Genomic DNA, 17,841 nt, shown 5'->3' on the forward strand with positions numbered 1-17,841 from the left:
GGCATTGGCCTGGCCTGAGCTGGATGTATGGAGGCAGAAAGAGTTCATTCATTTTTTTTTTTTCATTCCAGAGTTATTGCCTGTCTACTATGGACCCAACGCTGTTGTACACACTGGGGATACAGTCATCTCTCATTATCCACGGGAGATACATTCAAAGACCACCAGTGGATGCCTGAAACAGATGATAGTAACGAACTCTATATGTACTGTTTTTCCTATACATACATACATATATACCTATGATAAAGTTTATAAATTAGGCACAGTAAAAAATTGACAATAACTAATAAAAAAGAACAATTATAACAATATATTGTAATAAAAGTTGGGTGAATGTGTTCTCTCGCTCTTTCAAAATATCTTATTGTTCTGCACTCACCTATTTTGGACCATGGTTGATGCTAGGTAACTGAAACCTAAGAAAGCCAAACCACAGATAAGGGGGTACTAAATCCCTGCCCTTGTGAGACTTACATTCTAGGGAAAGAAAGTGATGATAAACACAGTAATATAAAACAATAACAATAGTCAACGATAAATTATCATATACTTTAAAATAAAAGAGTGGAACTGGAATGTTTCCAACACAAAGAAATGATAAATGCTTGAGGTGGCGGATACCCCAATTACCCTGATTTGATTATTACACATTGTATACCTGTATCAAAACATCACATGTACCCTATAAATATATATAACTATTAACTACTCACATAATTAAATATAAAAATTAACGAAAAGAAGGTGATGAATGCCATGGAGAGAATTAATCGGACGGCAGGTAAGGGAGTGGTTGGGTAGAGAGGAGAGCACATATTAAATAAGATGGTCAGAAAGGGCCTCAGGAGAAAGGCAGATTCCAGCTAAGACTTGAGGGAGGCAAGGAAGTGAACCCAATAGCTCTCGGGGAAGAGGTTTCTAGGTAGAGGGAACACTTAGGGCAAAGACCCCGAGGTGGGACGCGAGCGGATGTCTGGCGAGTTCTAGGAAGAGCAAGGGGACCGATGTGGCTGGAGCAGAGCAAATGGGAGAGTAAAAGAGGATTTTTGAGAGGTAAGGAGAGGCGGGGCTGGGAAACCCTATAGACCACTGTAAGGGATTTGGCATTAGTTGGACGTGAGGTTTTTTTTTTTTTTATTTTATTTCAGCATATTATGGGGGTACAGATGTTTAGGTTACGTATGTTGCCCTTACCCCCCCCCCCCCCCCAAGTGCGAGTTTCAAGCGTGTCCATCCCTCGGATGGTGCGCACTGCACTCTTTGTGTATGCATATACCCGTCCCCTCCTCCCTCCTCCCTCCTCCCCCCTGCCCGACATCCAATAGATGTTATTCTTATATGTACACTGGACGTGAGGTTTTAATCATAAATTGGATCTGGGTTTTTCACCACTTGAAAGTAAGCTAGCATTAAAAATGAGACTTGTTCTTAACCCGAAAGTGACCAGAAAATTGGATTTTGGTCCTTATAAGATGGAAGAGGGAAATGTGAAGGGCAGATTGCGCTCTCCGGCTCTGACCCGGCTCAGATGGAGAGCCCAGCTAGATCCCACCCCCGCTCGGAGTGACAGCCCAACCAGGCCGCCTCTCCCACAGCGGTCCCGCCCCGTGTGGTGCGACAGTACCCTAAGCACAACTCTCCCTTCCATCCGCCTGGGCTCGGGTTCCAGGCAACAGCCCAATTAGACCTGCCTACTGTTTCTCGCGACGGGTCCCAGGCCTCGCCCGGAACGACTGCCCAGGAGGCCCCGCTCCTCCCGCTGAGGCCCCGCCGCCTCGGCGCGACTGCCCAGCGAGGCCCCGCCCTTCCCGCCGCGGCCCCGACCCCGCCTGCGCGTTACCTCGACTAGGCCTCCCTGCGCCCGCCACGCCCAGCGCTCGGCTGCGTCCGCCCCTCAGGCCCGGCCCGGCCCCCCCCGCGCCGAGCGTCCGCTCGCCCGGCCTCCCCGTCTAGCCCGCTCCCGGGCCCGCCCCCGAAGACGTGGAGCCCCGCGACAGCGGGTGAGTTGGGGGGGGCCTAGGACCCCCTCGCTCTCCGCGGCTCAGAGCCTCGGCTGCTACCGGAGCAGGATGCCTCCAGAGGCTCCTCTCAGCCGCCGCCCTTCGTTCCCGGGGCGCTTCCCGGTGTTGGCTATCCCGGCGATGGGGAAGTGCGACTGGGGTGGGCGCGGAGGCTGTGGGGGAGCGGGAGGGTGCTCGGTAGCGGGAGGGAGGAGTGGAGGTGTTGGGGGCAGTGGCGGTCGCAGGGCTGCGGAGAGCCGAGATTTGGGGAGGAGATGTGGGTCTGGGGGCGTGGGGGTGGCGGGCTGAGTGCTGGAAGAAACGTGGTGAGGCCGAAATTTAGGGCTGGTGGAGTCAGGATAGGGGGATGTGGAGGCTTCAGAGCCTTGGGGAGGAGGTAGTGAGTGGGGGTGGAGGAGTCAGCGAAGCCTGGTGGAGGGCGTTTGTTGGAAGTTCCAGCTCTCAGGGGCTCACGGTTCACGCTTCCTCGGGCAGTCCCTGGAGCAGGGAGGTTTCGGGTGTCTCAGCGGGTTTGGCCAGAGCGAGCTTGCAGGATAATGCGCGCGCTCTCTCACGTCGGGGTGATTGGGTTTCCAGGTCTTTGACTGAGACATAGTGTACAGTTTAAATAATAGATACAAGTCAGGGGCAGTGCCTGGGACCCCTGAGAATTGTGGATGGAATGAGGTTCTCTTCCTACAGGCTGCTCCTCATTTTCTTGGTGCCTTCACAGCACCAGTATTGGTGTGCGCTGTCTTCTGTAAAACCCTATTTCAACAACTGGGACAGCATATGGAGGTCCCAGACTTAAGAAAGTACAGTTGAGGTTTATTCAGGCTCAAGACACAGTTGTACTATATTCCCTTAAATCCTGCTGAGTTTGAATCTAATCCTGTGGGGTTTAAAAAATTTGTATTTACTTTCACATGTCTACTTTCAATTTAAAGTCACACTAACCTGGAGAACTAGATATTTTCTAAGGGCCCATGATGAACAGTTTTAATTTAGCTATGGAAAGTCGATCCTCTATTCTGACCAGATGTTGCTGAAAGAAATATAGAATTGCAGATAAAGAATGAAATTTAAAAGATTTAAAATAATGGAAGAGGGTGGAAAAGGCCTGGTAAATTGAAATGTGTGTATACACTTAAGAAAAAACCCAGTGAAACTTTTTTAATTATGGAAAACTTAGAAGACAGGGAAGTGTAAGGATGAAAATTAAACTCTTCTGTAATTTTACCACCCCTATTAACATTTTAATGCCTTCTTCCTCATTTTTGTATTTTTTGTGTTCAGAAATGTACGTATTATATAAATGGGGTAATATTGTTATATTACTTTGTACTTTGCTTTTTTCCCCCACACCGAACATTTTCTCACTTAGCATTTTCCTAGATCCCTAAAAATTCCTAAACATCAATGGTTATATAATCCATTAATCATACAGATTAATTCTTTTATCAAATATTAGCATTTCAGCTGTGTGCCTAGTACTGGCTTGGAGGTTAAGATTCAGTTGTTGCTCAAGGTAGATATATTTGTCATGGGCTTAAATGATGGCTGTATTATACTTTATTAGCTTGTTCCTCATCTGTTGCATATCTAAATTGTTTCTAAAAGTTTTTTACTTTTATAAGCAAGAAAACCTTTGTTTTTAGCGGTTACGAGCTCAGAATAAGTGTCACATGTGAATCAGAAGCTATTATTTTTAGTGTATATGTGTTTTTGTGTGTATGTGTTAGAAAGAGGAAAATAGGGAAAATTTTTGGAAGAAAATCTTTTAAAAAATTTTTATTTTGAAATAATTTTAGGTTTACAAAATTGCAAAAATGGTACACAGAGTTCCTTTATGCCCTTCACCTAGCTTCTCCAAATGCTTACATGATACGCAACCATGGTAGAAGTACTGAAACCAGGAAATTTATGTTGATACAATTCTATTAAGTAATCTACAGACCTTATTCAAATTTCACCAATTTTCCTACTAATGTCCAGGATCCAATCCAGGATCCTACATTGTATTTAGTTGTCATATGTCCTTAGTCTTGTTTGATCTGGGTGCTCTGCTAAACAGGATGACCTGGTGCAGACCTGTGAAGTAAAGCAGGCCTGTTAGAAACCATACATCTTCCCTAAATTCATATCTAATATCCTGTACCTTAGATGAGGATATTTATTTTCTTTTCCTGTGTTAGTAGACTACTGTTTGATTAAATTGTATAACCCATAAGATACCTTTTAATTAGTTTTATATACCATTTCTAAGTCATCAAGGAGTTACAGAAGAGAAGGAATGATCTGAGTAATCCATGCTATAAAAGGATATGAATTGGCAATGAGAATTTCTCAAAAACAGTGCCAAATGCCGACTGCTATCTGGATATTTTGGAAGAAAGAGTAATGACGTTTACTCTTTTGTGAGTGTGTCCAACTTGTCCTGCTTTTAAAACTGAAAACTGGGAACCTCCTTGGCCTGGGACAACCTCAGCTTCCTGCACAGTTTATTGCAGACATTATTCCAGCCCAAATAAGCAAACTCTTGGGAGCATCAGGGGTAATGAAGGCATGAGTGAGAGGAGGAAATATTCTTATTTTGCCCTACTGGTGAGTCCTTGGCAAGACTCAGCTGGGTAACTGTGTGAGGAGGTGGCCATCTGTGCAGCATCTAATCAGGCTGGACCTGGGCTTTTGTGCCTGGGCTGTCTTCAGTATCCAGTGTCTTACCTCTCCTATACATTCCTGTGAAGTCCTTATGCTGTGGAGTTCCCAGAGACATTCTCTCAGGAAATGGGCCTCCCCAGCTTCCCTGCATTAGCTGTGTCACCAGAAACTCTAGTGAGGGTGGGAATGTGCAGTGATTCCCCACTGTCAGGTCTGTCCAGGTCTTATGTAACTCCCTGAGGCAGCTGCCCTAAGTCTCAGGAGGGAGGTTCCCACAATTGCTCTTAGAATTAACTGCCTGCCTGTAGGTGATTAGTGTCCTGCACCTCTTTGGGGGTGTCCTGGCCTGCTTTTAGCCTGGTCATTACAATTCTAACTTTCTCCTAAGGAAATCCCTCTCATCTTCCAGCTTGTGCAATGTGGCCCTTCAGTTTCCTTTTACTGAAGTGGTTCCTATTCTGCTTCATGACTGAGAGTAATTTTGTAATTTTTATTTCTGTTTCTTTGAGTCTGGAATAAGGTGATTCCAAAACACAGCCTTATGCCTTTCCTTCTTAGCCTTTGACTTTGTGATAATTCCATTGACTTTTTTTCTTTATTCAAACTCAGGAAGAGAAAAATCCCCAGTATAAAGGATCCGACATTCTTTTCCTGATCTTTGTTAAAATAACTCCCCACTCCCCCCGCTCTTACCGGATCCCTCCACGGTTGAACTCACTGTGTGTTTTCTCTGCATCTTAACCACCGTGGTCAGGATTTACCTTTTGTGGGCCAGTGATCCAATAGCTAATGTAAAAGCCACGTGAATCTGATTTCATTTGTAGGTCTCTCTTTAGCCCTTTGTGCAATTCGAAAGATGATAAAGAAGAACAAAATGTGGTCTAGCTATCTCTTGATCCCATGCCCCAGAGCCTGTGTGGAACATGGCTGCTTAAAGATAACAAATGCTATAGTTTATATCTGACCCAATGGCCAGTAAGGAATCCCTGTAGGTTTCTGAGCAGAGGATTTTGTGTCACAGTAACATGAATCTCAATAAGTAAATCTAGGAGGCAAGAATATGGGTGTTCTTCATGATACTCTTTTAACTCTCCTGAATGACTGGAATTTTTCATAATAAAAAGTTGGGGGAAATATTAACCAATCACTAGAATACAGAGACTTAGCTTCCTCACCTTCAAATACGGTAAACATTTATCATGTGCTTACTATGAGCCAGACCATAATAGTCTAAAGGTACAAAGGTAAACAAAGTCTACATCTTGCTTTTGAGGAGCCCCTAGTCTAGTAGCAGAAGCAGGTGTTCATCAAATCATTCTAACACGTGGACTAAGGACAGTAGCAGGAACCCAAAAAGTATGGATAGTCTGGAAAGGGAGACCGAGAACCAGACAGCATTCAACTTGGAATAGATACAGATAACTCCAAGTTTCCAACCTTGGACAAGGGAAGAATAACTATGAGTGAGAAACAGCAAAGTTGGAAAGAATGGTTAGTTTAAGGGAGCAATAAAGTTAGCAGAGTATATGGGAACATACATCAAAGGTCAGTTTTTGAACATTTATGCACTATCTAAGGTGAATAATATAAGACCCAACTTACTCATAATTACCAGGTCATAAAACAGTTTTGGAGAGACTAAAAGCAGGTTTCTGTTCTAAACATGTATATGAGTACTATCTAGAAACTTTTATATTTACTCACTGATTATTCTCATTTGAGATACTATATGCCTTTCATTATGTAAGGAACAACCTTAACAATATTTGCAATATATAAGAGACAAATATCACCATCCCTGATATACAAAGAGTTCTTACAAATCAGCAACAAAATATGAAGACATAAAAACACAACTCACAAAAAAAATATGCCAACACACAGTTGAAAAGATGTTTAAAGTTACTAATAAAAGAAATGCAAAGTAACAAGATATTTTTTCCTTTTCAAATATGCCAAAGCTAAAAGATGAAACTAGTTTTGGTATAGGTGTAAAAAATCTAACATTTTCATACATTGCTGACAGATGTTGTAAGAAAGCAGAGCGGCAATATGAAAAATAATATTAAGTATTTGTACTCAACGTGACAATGCTATTTCTAGGAATTTATCCCAAGAAGAAAATTAAACAAAACATGTATATAGAAGTTCATTAAAGCTTTATTTATTTACTTAAGTAATTTCTCTCAAAAAGATAATTAAATCAAATATGCATATGAAAGTTTATTAGAGATTTTGTTTATTCAATTTATTTATGTATTTATGGCAAAGAACCTAATACTTGAATGTCCATCAACAGGAGGTTGGCTAAAGTATGGTACAAGAATATGATAGAACCATTAATACTAGGATATAAATACAATTGTATTTATTAACATGGAAAGCAATTCCTGACACATTTTAAGGTAAAAAATGCAAAGTATGGCTACATATAAATATGTGTAATAAATATATAATAATATGAAGACAACTCTAACTATCATTCGCTTATGATTTACTACATGCAAGGTACTGGGCTACTTATTTTTTTGTGAATTAACTCATTTAATCCTCACACCAACCCCTTGAACAAGAAACTTTAATTCTTCCATTTTACCAATGAGAAAACGTAGGTGAAACAGCTTACATAGCTTGTTCAATATCTCACAGCAGCAAACAAGGGAGCTGGGATTCAGAACCAGACAGCCTGACACCGGATTACGCATCCTTAACCATGTGTGTGTATGTGCATGTACAGGCTACAGTGTGTGCATGTGTGTGTGTATGTGTGAGAGAGAGAGAGAGAATAAAAACTGCATCAATGACTAGTCAGATGTATTTCTCCATTCTTGTCCATAAGTAATGCATTACTGCAGATGGCTGGAATTCTCCAAATTGTTAGGAAGGATCCTTTGTTATCAGTTCATTGTTGGTATTGTCTTTAGTTGGTCATGATTTTGGCTTGAGATTTACTTTCTGGCTGCTGAGTAGTTTTTGTTCACTTTTATTATTAATATTTGTTTGGGGGCTGTTTTACTTATTTTTGATACAGTTAATTTTGCTTTAGGCCAGAAGATTCTGTAATGTGATTTGACTTTGTCATTTTATCTCGAACTCTGTCTTAGCTCATCTTTAGTAAGAGTTGTATGGTAGACAATTTAAAACTAAGATTTCATTTAGTAGGAAAAAACATGTAGAATTTGGGTATCTCTAATGACTTTGTTCTTTCTAGTCTTAAGCTCTATATCATGGAAAATTAATTTTACTTTGAACTTAGCAAAGTAACTTCTTCATTTGATTTTCCTCTTGGTTTTTAAAGTATAAATTGTAGGGCTGGTAGGAAGATTATAGAATCATGTATATAGGTACCTAGCACATTGTCTCATATGCAGTGGGCATTCAATAAAGGAGAATTAAGCTAAAAGGGGTTAGGGGAGGTCCCATATTGCAAATACTCTCTGCTCACTAAAAAAAGATTATTACCAGATCATCTGCAATCCATTTCTTCTGCTTTAAGAACACCCTTTATTATCATTTTCTTTAGTGGGAGTATGCTGGTGATGAATTCTCTCAATGTTTGTTTGTTTGAAGATGGCTTTATTGCTCTTTTATTTGTGAAGCATATTTTGACTGAGTGTAATCTTGGATTGGCCATGATTCTCTCTGGCACATTGAAGACATGATGGCTTCCGTTATTTTACTGTGAAGTCAGCCGTCAGTCTAATTGCTCCTCTTCACAGTATTTCGTCTTTGTTTTTACGACCGCTTTTAAGATTTTCTCTCTCTTGGTTTTTCTATTGTTTTCTCTTGGATTCTCTGCTTTTTTCATTCTATTTTATCCTCTTTGAAGTATATAGAGGTTGTTAAATCTATACCTTGATATATTTTGTCAGTTTTGGGAAACTCTTGGGTAGTATCTCTTTGGGTGTTGCTTTTGCCCTAATAGCTCCTTTCTTTATTTCTGGGACTCTCTGTTTTTCCTTGTCTCTCACACTATTTTCTGTATTTTCTTCACTTTTTGTTCTCAGTGCTTCTTTCTAGATATTTTCTTCATGTCCATCTTATAGTTCGTTGGTTTTTCTCTTTAGCTTTGTCTAATTTTCTGTGAAGCCTCCTTTGGGTTCTTAATTTTGACTTTTTTTCCTTTTTTTAAAGAGACAGTGTCTTTCTTGCCTTATCTCCCAGGCTAGAGTGCAGTGGCACAATCATAGCTCACTGTAACCTCAAACTCCTGGGCTCAAGTGATCCTCCTGCCTCAGCCTCCTGAGTAGCTAGGACTATAGGCGTGCACCACCACACCTGGCTAATTTTTTTATTTTTTGTAGAGACAGGGTCTCTCTATGTTGCTCAGGCTGGTCTCGAACTCCTGGCCTCAAGCTATCCTCCTGCCTTCGCTTCCCAAAGTTCTGGGATTAATGGGCGTGAGACATTGCTTGACTCCTGTATTTTTAAATTCTAGAATTTCCATTATAAAATAGTTTCTAGTTCTTTGCCAAAATTTTCAGTCTTGTGTTTTAGGTCTTTGAACATACGATGATTATTTTAAAGTCGGTTCAACTAACTCCATTATTTGGATCTATTATGTATTGTTTCTATTGCTTTTTCCCCCCATTTTCACACATACTGTCTCCTGATTGAGATGATATGAACCTGTAATTTAGTACTTATCAAAGGTGATCTATTTCTGGTTCACTGTTAGCTTTAGGATGTAGCCCTCTCAGGTCCCACTTCAAAGTGGGGATTTTATCCAACCCTCTTCCTTGGTGGGCTCTGTACTAATTACACTTTTTGTCTCCTAGCCTCTCATGGCTAACAGGATCCCTTCTTAGTTCCTAACCCTCTCAGCTACTTCTTCCCAAATTGGCAGAGGCCTTAGGGAAACTAGTTGGAAATGCTGAACTTCCTCTCTGTTTCTTCTGGATAGGGGCTCCATTATTTCCCACTGCCTTCTTGGCTGTTTAATATTCACAGAAAGATTTTTAAAAATACAGATTGAGTATCCTTATCCGTAATGCTTGAGACCAGAAATGTTTGGGATTTTTGGGATTTTTTTGGATTTTGGAGTATTTGCATATATATAATGAGATATCTTGCAGATGGGACCCAAGTCTAAAACGTGAAATTCATTCATATTTTATATATACCTTATACACATAGCCTGAAGGTAATTTTATACGATATTTTAAATAATTTTGTGAATGAAACAAAGTTTGTGTTAACTACTTATGTGTGGAATTCTCTGCTTATGATGTCATGTTAGCACTCAAAAAGTTTCAGATTTTGGAACATTTCAGATTTTGGATTTTTGGATTAGAGATGTTCAACCTCTGTGTATATATATACACACACACCCCTATGCCTGTGAGTGTGGGTGTTTGAAGAGTTGTCCGAACCCCTTAATTTGTTGTCCTGGAAGTGGAAGTCTTGGCTTGTGGTCTCAGTTAGTGTGTCACTTTTAGAACGTGTAATTTTGAAGGAAGTGTATAGCAGCGGTTCTGCCTAGCAAAGATGGGTACCATAGAGAGTTCCATATAATTATAATCTGACTACTCCTTACCCACTAACATTTTCCTATTTTTTTGTCTTTCCATTCAGTCTAGTTGTCAACTTTTATAGATTTAGTCTCTAATCTATCCTTTTCATTGCCACCATTCAGGCCAGTACCAGCTCTTTCTAGACTACTCTAATGGCTTCCTAAGCAATCTCCAATATGCTAGGCTGACCCTTTGTAATCTGTAATAGTTCTATATTGACTCCATTAATTCCCTGCTTATGACGAATTGGTGATTCCCTTTGTATATTAGACAAAACTAATTTCCTTTGTAATCAGGACTCCTAATTAGATACCAGCTCATTTCCGCCCTCCCCCCACGCCCCACCCCAGAGTTGGTGCTTCAGCCATACCTAACCACTTGTATTTCTCTGAGCCCGTTGGGTATTTTTTCACAATTATTTTGTAGGGAAATACGTTTCCTCTACTTAGAATACCATTCATTTTCTATCTGACAAACTCCTATTCATTCTTCTAAATCCTGTTAAGGTATCACATTCTTTGTAAATACTTTCTTATTCCTCTTGTGTGAGAACACGTTTTACACTGTCATCCTTCATTGACCTGAATATTTCTTCTGCTGTATTCTGAACTGCTTGCAGATATTGATGGTTTTCTGTCTAAAGCTTGGGTCACACATGTGTTTTGAACCCTTGGTTGAGCCTGTCATATAAACCATCTGGATCATCAGAAATTTGCCTTTATCTTGGAAGCCAGAATTAGATATAATTGAGAGAAAATGCAAACAGTCTGTAGCATATTTCTCTTTGCCTTAATCCATTTTTGCTTTTTATTTTAATTTGCAGCAGGTTTTTCAAAGATGAAAGTGACCTTATCAGCTTTGGATACTTACGAGAGTTCTTTCACTCCTTTGGTGGTCATAGAACTTGCTCAGGATGTCAAAGAAGAAACCAAAGAATGGCTGAAAAACAGAATTATTGCTAAAAAAAAAGATGGCGGTGAGTAAAATAGTTACTACTCAGACTTAGTCATGCTCAGTGACTAAAAATATATTTATAAACGTATTTTACAATTCTTAGTGATATGTTTTACTTACTGATGTTCATTTTTTTGCCTTTTGTTATCTATTGAAGACTTGAAAAGTGGTTTTAAATCAACATTAGACTTTAAGTCCCCATTAGACAAAGCAACATGATTAGTTTTCTTCACAGTTCTAAATACTATGCCTAGCACAGTGCTTGGTGCGTAGTAGGTGCTTAATAAATATTTGTCAAATGGATGGACAAGTATCTATTGAGTGTGCTTTGTGTGTCAGTTGTGGTGCTAAGAGAGAAATAGATATGGTCTCTGCTTGCAAGGATGTTACCGTCAGGGTGGGGAGACTGAATGCCAGTTCCTAGAAATTCAAGTAAGAAAAATGTTAGTGGTAGAGCTGTTGCAAAGCAATGCCCGAATGAATCATATGTATATTTACTGTAAAAGTAAAGAGAAGGCTAAGATGACACTTTGGCGTGCTTCTTGGAGTGACAAGGGATGACTTAAGACACCAAAGTTTAGCCCTCTCTTGAAGGGCGACAGTGGTTCGTTCTGGGTGCGAAGGCAGAGGGCATTTTTTATGAGCAAACATTTCATAAATTACATGGAACAATATCTTAAACTGTACTAAGTCTTTAAACACTGGACTAATCTTAGACTCTTTTTTAAAAAAAAATTGTGACTGTAAACTGAAGTGATTTCTTTCTTTTTTTTTGATACAGAGTCTTACTCTGTTGCCCGGGCAAGTGCCATGGCATCAGCCTAGCTCACAGCAACCTCAATTGAACTCCTGGGCTCAAGCGATCTCCCTGCCTCAGCTTCCTGAGTAGCTGGGACTACAGGCACGCACCACCCACCTGGATAATTTTTTCTGTTTTTAGTAGAGATGGGATCTCGCTCTTGCTCAGGCTGGTCTGGAACTCCTGAGCTCAAGCGATCCTCCCGCCTCGGCCTCCCAGAGTGCTAGGATTACAGGTGTGAGCCACCGTGCCCAGCCTGAAGTGATTTCTCCTTTTTTTTTTTTTGAGACAGAGTGTCACTCTGTTGCCCCGGCTAGAGTGCCATGGCATCAGCTCACAGCAACCTCAAACTCCTGGGCTCAAGCAATCCTACTGCTTCAGCCTTCCAAGTAGCTGAGACTACAGGCATGTGCCACCATGCCTGGCTATTTTTTTTCTGTATATTTTTAGTTGTCCAGCTAATTTCGTTCTATTTTTTTAGTAGAGACGGGGTCTCGCTCTTGCTGGGGCTGGTCTCGAACTCCTGAGCTCAAACGATCCTCCCATCTCGGCCTCTCAGAGTGCTAGGATTACAGGCGTGAGCCACCGCACCCAGCCCTGAAGTGATTTCTTAAAAATAAAATTTTGAATCACAGTGGAATTTAAAAATTTTTCCAAACAATTGAATCAGTAGGAAACTTAACAAGAGTGTTTGCTTGCTGAAATTTGAGGTGTTTCACTGGACTTGAGTCCCTTCTTTAAAATTTCTGTGATTTAAGAACACTTGTAGTGTCTAAGCATGAAAAATTCCAGTATATTCCCAGCCTTCTTTTCTGCGGATTATGTGTCTTTAGGGACACACAAGGATGGGGAGGGAATGGACATCATTCTACACTGTTTGAATGACAATAAAAAAACTTTTCAAAAAAGTATTTTGGATCTTCCAGGTAAAGATAGTGGATCTAATAGTCATGTTTACATTTATTCTCTTCAAAACCCCTATTAAAATGATAATAAAAGTAAAAGGACTTCTTTAAAAAATATATAAATGACCTAAGTCCACATTGACAGAAAAGGAAGGAGAAGATACAACAGCAACAAAATTTTAGAAGCTAGAAAACAGGTAGGTGAATAGTAATTGACTTCTCAGATTTGAGAAAGCTAAAACTTAAGCTGGCAGGGGAGAAAGTTGAGATGCGATTTGGTATACACTGCAGAATATCCCCAAAGACTCAGGAGTTGGGGAAACTGGGGACTGTGGAGGTGGAGATAAAAGTACTATCTAGAAAAAAAGAGGATTGACTGAGATCTATTTAGTAAAGAGTTAGATCCCTGTATCACTTTTATATTCTACCACTCCTGCAGAAGACTTGAGGTTTATTCCTTGGAGAAGGTCAAATATATGGTTTTTGGCGTGGGGGCTCTATGAACCCCCTCACCACACCCCATCAGTCTCATACCTAATTCAGCTTCCAAAATACTAGCAGCTGTATTTAAACCATCCAGGAAGCAAATTAGACAGTCTTTCTCTGGAGAATCTGGCCAGCTCAAGATAAAAAACCTAAAAGTGCAGAAATCAGGGGGTTGCCAATGGAAAATGACTTGGCTAGACTACCTTTCATTTTTTTTTCTTTTTTTTTTGAGACAGAGTCTCACTCTGTTGCCCGGGCTAGAGTGCCGTGGCATCATCCTAGCTCACAGCAACCTCAAACTCCTGGGCTCAAGCCATCCTCCTGCCTCAGCCTCCCGAGTAGCTGGGACTACAGGCATGCACCACCATGCCCGGCTAATTTTTTTCTATATGTTTTTAGTTGTCCAGTTAATTTCTTTCTATTTTTAGTAGAGAGAGGGTCTTGTTCTTGCTCAGGCTGGTTTCGAACTCCTGAGCTCAAACAATCCACCTGCCTCGGCCTCCCAGAGAGCTAGAATTACAGGCGTGAGCCACTGCGCCCGGCCTAGACTACCTTCCATTAAAAGTCATCTTTGACAAACTCCATCTAGCCCTCAGAACTTCTATTTAGCCTCTTAAGAGCCCCTTTCTTAAACATGAGCATGTAAGAAAAGATCGCCAAACATCTGAGGAAAATCCCTAACATGAAAGAAAAAGCTAAAAACTAAACAACGATAAATGTAGCAAGAATAATGCAGAAGAAAACCAAAAGAGAATAAAAATCTCAATTCTCAAAATTATGAGAAGATACAACATCTTATGAATCAAGAATAGGATATTATAAAAATAATCATTTAGAAAAAAAGCGGTTCTTATAAAGTGACAATGTGAAATCAAAATTAAAAACTCAATAAAAGGGTTAAGATAATGTTGAGAAAAATCTCTAACAAAAAAGCAAAAAGGTAAAGAATTGGAAAATATGAGGAAAAAAACAAGGAAATTAGAGGAATACTCTAAGAGGTACAGTTCTGAATAAAAGGAGTTCTAAAAAAAGAACAGAGAAAAACAAGTCATCAAAGAAAAACACAAGACTGATGCCTTGCCTTTTCTTTCAGATGGAAAAGGCCCACTTAGTGCCCAGCATTGTGGGTAAAAATAGCATTTCATTGGAAAGTTTCAGAACCCTGGAAATAGAGAAAATACAACAAATTTCCAGAAAAAAGAAAATAGGTTAGATATAAAGGATAAGACTTCTTAACAAATACTGGAAGCTAGAAGGGCAGTGGTACAATATTTTCATTTCTGAAGGAAGGATTTTTGATCTAGAATTCTGTACCTAATTAGTTGCCAATGAAGTGTGAGAGCAGAGTGAAGAAAGATTTCTTTAAGAAGATGATAATAGGGTATATAATAAGTCAGTGTATCAAGGAGAGATTTAGACAATTGGCAGAGAGCTTGGGGGATTGAATTTTTGATGAGTACGTAATAAACTAGGCAAATGATAAAATAAGACAGCAACTTTTAGAAAAAGGGAAAGTACAGGAAAGGAAAATCATAGTTTACTGTAAGGCTCAGCTATAAATAACATATGTAACTAGTTATATATAATGCAAGTACTTGATGAAACCAAAAGGATGCTATAACTGTATAGTGAGAATGGAATGATGGGCGTGGGGATGGAAATGGTGAAGGTAGGAAGAAAAGAGAGCTAAATCCTCATCTTCCAAGGCTTAAAACTAAGAAATCAAGAAATAGCTCTATAAGCTTGTTACTTGGTGACATGAAAGCAAATAACAAAGGAATCGCTTGAACAATTTGAAAGTCATTGCTTAATTGAGGGAAGGAAGATGGAGACTTTTCAAAACAAGATATTGACAAATGGTTCTTCATAAAGGTTATACCAATTTCTTCTCCTCTAGAAATGAATGAGACTGACTTTCCCCACAAACTCATGTGTCAGTTGGGGTCTTCCAAGCAAGAGATGAGATTATGATGCATAAGTGGTTTATTGAGGGAAACATTTGTGGAAAGCTAAGGGGGAGGGAGCAGGAGTAGGCACAGAGAGCATTCAGACTTTGGTGTAGGTCTGACGCTTGTGAAAGGAGAGGGAAGGAAGGAGGATTGAGTAGGAAGAGCTTCAGACCACAGCACTATTCTGAGAAACTGTCAGCCAGGCTCAAAGTTACCCTTTGAAACAGTGGTCCCCAACCTTTTTGGCACCAGGGACTGGTCTCATGGAAGACAGTTTTTCCACAGACCAGACAGAGCTCAGGCAGTGATGCAAGCCATGGGGAACGGCTGTAAATACGATGAAGCTTCGCTCCCTCACCCACTGCTCACCTCCTGCTGTACAGCCTGACAATTTTTCCGTGGACAGGGTTGGGGAGAGGGGCGGGGCAGAGCTCAGGTGGTGATGCATGGCCTGGTTCCTAACAGGCCGTGGGCCAGTGCTGGGTCCTGGCCTGAGGGTTGGAGACCGCAGCTTTAAAGGAAACCCATGTTGAGCAGGAATGGCCTTGTTCTGACATCCCCTCCATGCCCAGCCAATGGCTGGGAGCAGCTGGGGGAAGCATCCTAAGGTGCAGCAGCAGAAGGCTGGCAGTCAGCCTCACTGCTTGGAGCAAATTCTCTTGAAGGGAAGAGGTGGGTAGAGCAGGGCATCTCCATGGCCACCACACTCAACAATCTGTTATCAAACTTTCCATCTTTGCAGTGTGAGAAATGAAAAATAGCATGTTGGAATAGTTTTTGCATTTCTCTTAATATGAATGAGGTTAAGGATCTCATATTTAATAGTAATTTGTATTTTCTTTTCTGTAAATTGAATATAGTCTTTAATACCTTTACTGTAAACTACCTAAGTAATAGTATCATAATACATTAATCTTAATGTATTTAATCCAGTTGATAAGTAAAGTATAAATTCTGCTCATTATCCTGTTACTGTCTGATTAGTACTTTCATAATTCCTGATAACCATCTCTACAGGGTAAATAGTAAATAAATGTACCTTAAAAAGTTTGATATAGGTAGAAATAAAAATTTAGAAAAAAAATCCTTTTTCTCCATAATCTTTTAAGTAATAATTACATGTACAGTATCAAATCATAATATATACTCTTAATGTTTTGGGAACTTAGTTAAGAAAAATATCATTAAATCTAATTGAATATAGAAATTTATGGGAAAAATGACTAAAAAGTTATATTGTTTTTTATTATTTAGTATTTAACTGACAAAATCTGTTATAGTCCAGTAATTGTTTATTTGTGGGCTTTTTTACTGGAATATTTTACTCCAAATTAATTTACTTAAATTTTGGTCCATTATGTTTATATTAAGAAACTGCAGTGCTTTGCTCCATATTTTCACTCAGTGCAGTTTTGTACTTAGAGCCCATAAATATTGGATTCTTGTCTCATATCTACTTCTAATTTGCGTAAGTGGCAAGCTACTCATTGCTACAATTTTCAGGTTTTGCAGTTGTTAAAAAACTATAAAGAACTGCCATCCCCAACTTACTTATGTATCTTATTTACTTGGAAGATAGATTTAAATTGTTAATATAATTTTTTTCTTCCACCAAACTAGAAACATTATTTAAGAAGGTTTTCATTTTTGAAACTTTAATGTTCGTCTTTCTAAGATTGTACTTATATTTTGTTTTTGAAGGTGCCCAGTTGTTGTTTAGACCATTGTTAAATAAATATGAGAAAGAGACACTAGAAAATCAGAACTTATATCTTGTTGGTGCCTCCAAGATTAGACTGTTACTGGGAGCAGAAGCAGTGGGATTGGTAAAAGAGTGCAATGATAACACCATGAGAGCCTTCACATACGGGACGCGACAGAACTTCAAAGGTTTTGATGGTAAGCCCCGAATTCTTTGTTTCTGCCAGAATCCATTAATCAAAAAGAAGTTTTCAATGAATAGATCAGGGGTCAGCAAACTTGTTTAGTAAAGGGCCAAATCGTAAATATTTTAGGTTTTCCAAACCATGTGGTCTCTGCTGCAACTACTCAACACTGCCATTGTAGAGGAAAAGAATAGCCTTAGACCATAAGTAAATGAATGGGTGAGGCTGTGTTCCAGTAACACTTTATTTATAAAACCATGTGGAAGGCCAGATTTGGCCCACAGACCATACTTTGCCACCTCTGGAATAGATGAACACAAATTAGACGGACATGTGTAATTTATATTATTCTATTCTAACTCTTGTAATAATGAATATTCACTGGCTTGAGGTAGAAAAATCTTGTAATAAGAAACACAGTAGTAGTTTGATATCCTAGAAACCTCATTTACTGAATTTTCTGGCTCGTGCTGAATGTGGTAGGGTAATTGGTTCTGTACTGGCCCCAAAACAGATTCCAGTAGAGAACATTTTCTTGAAAACTGAGAAAGCCAGGGTAGATACGGTATCAGGATGCAAGTTTGGCTTCAGAATCAAACTGGCCCCTTCCAGGGCTTTCAGAGTTAGAAGATGTGATTAGACTTCTTCAGACTCACTTACTCTGGATTTTTATACCTTAGTGAAA

The 17,841-nt window shown here is 39.7% G+C and overlaps 1 protein-coding gene across 2 annotated transcripts in view; it reads left to right on the top strand.

Moving 5' to 3' along the window:
- The first annotated feature begins 1,944 nt into the window (after window positions 1-1,944).
- ANO10 (anoctamin 10) overlaps window positions 1,945-17,841 on the top strand; it is a 240,616-nt gene continuing 224,719 nt past the window's right edge. The window contains exons 1-3 of one of the 2 annotated variants that reach the window (XM_012638749.1): window positions 1,945-2,003; window positions 11,001-11,153; window positions 16,972-17,169. In XM_012638749.1, the coding sequence (XP_012494203.1) occupies window positions 11,015-11,153; window positions 16,972-17,169 (337 nt within the window). In that variant the 5' untranslated portion in view covers window positions 1,945-2,003; window positions 11,001-11,014. Of the gene's footprint in view, window positions 2,004-11,000; window positions 11,154-16,971; window positions 17,170-17,841 lie in introns of those variants that run through there. The other variant, XM_012638743.1, reaches the window with a different exon arrangement.

Source organism: Propithecus coquereli, unplaced genomic scaffold (assembly GCF_000956105.1).
Source record: "Propithecus coquereli isolate 6110/MARCELLA unplaced genomic scaffold, Pcoq_1.0 Scaffold1, whole genome shotgun sequence".
Classification (NCBI taxonomy): Eukaryota; Metazoa; Chordata; class Mammalia; order Primates; family Indriidae; genus Propithecus; species Propithecus coquereli.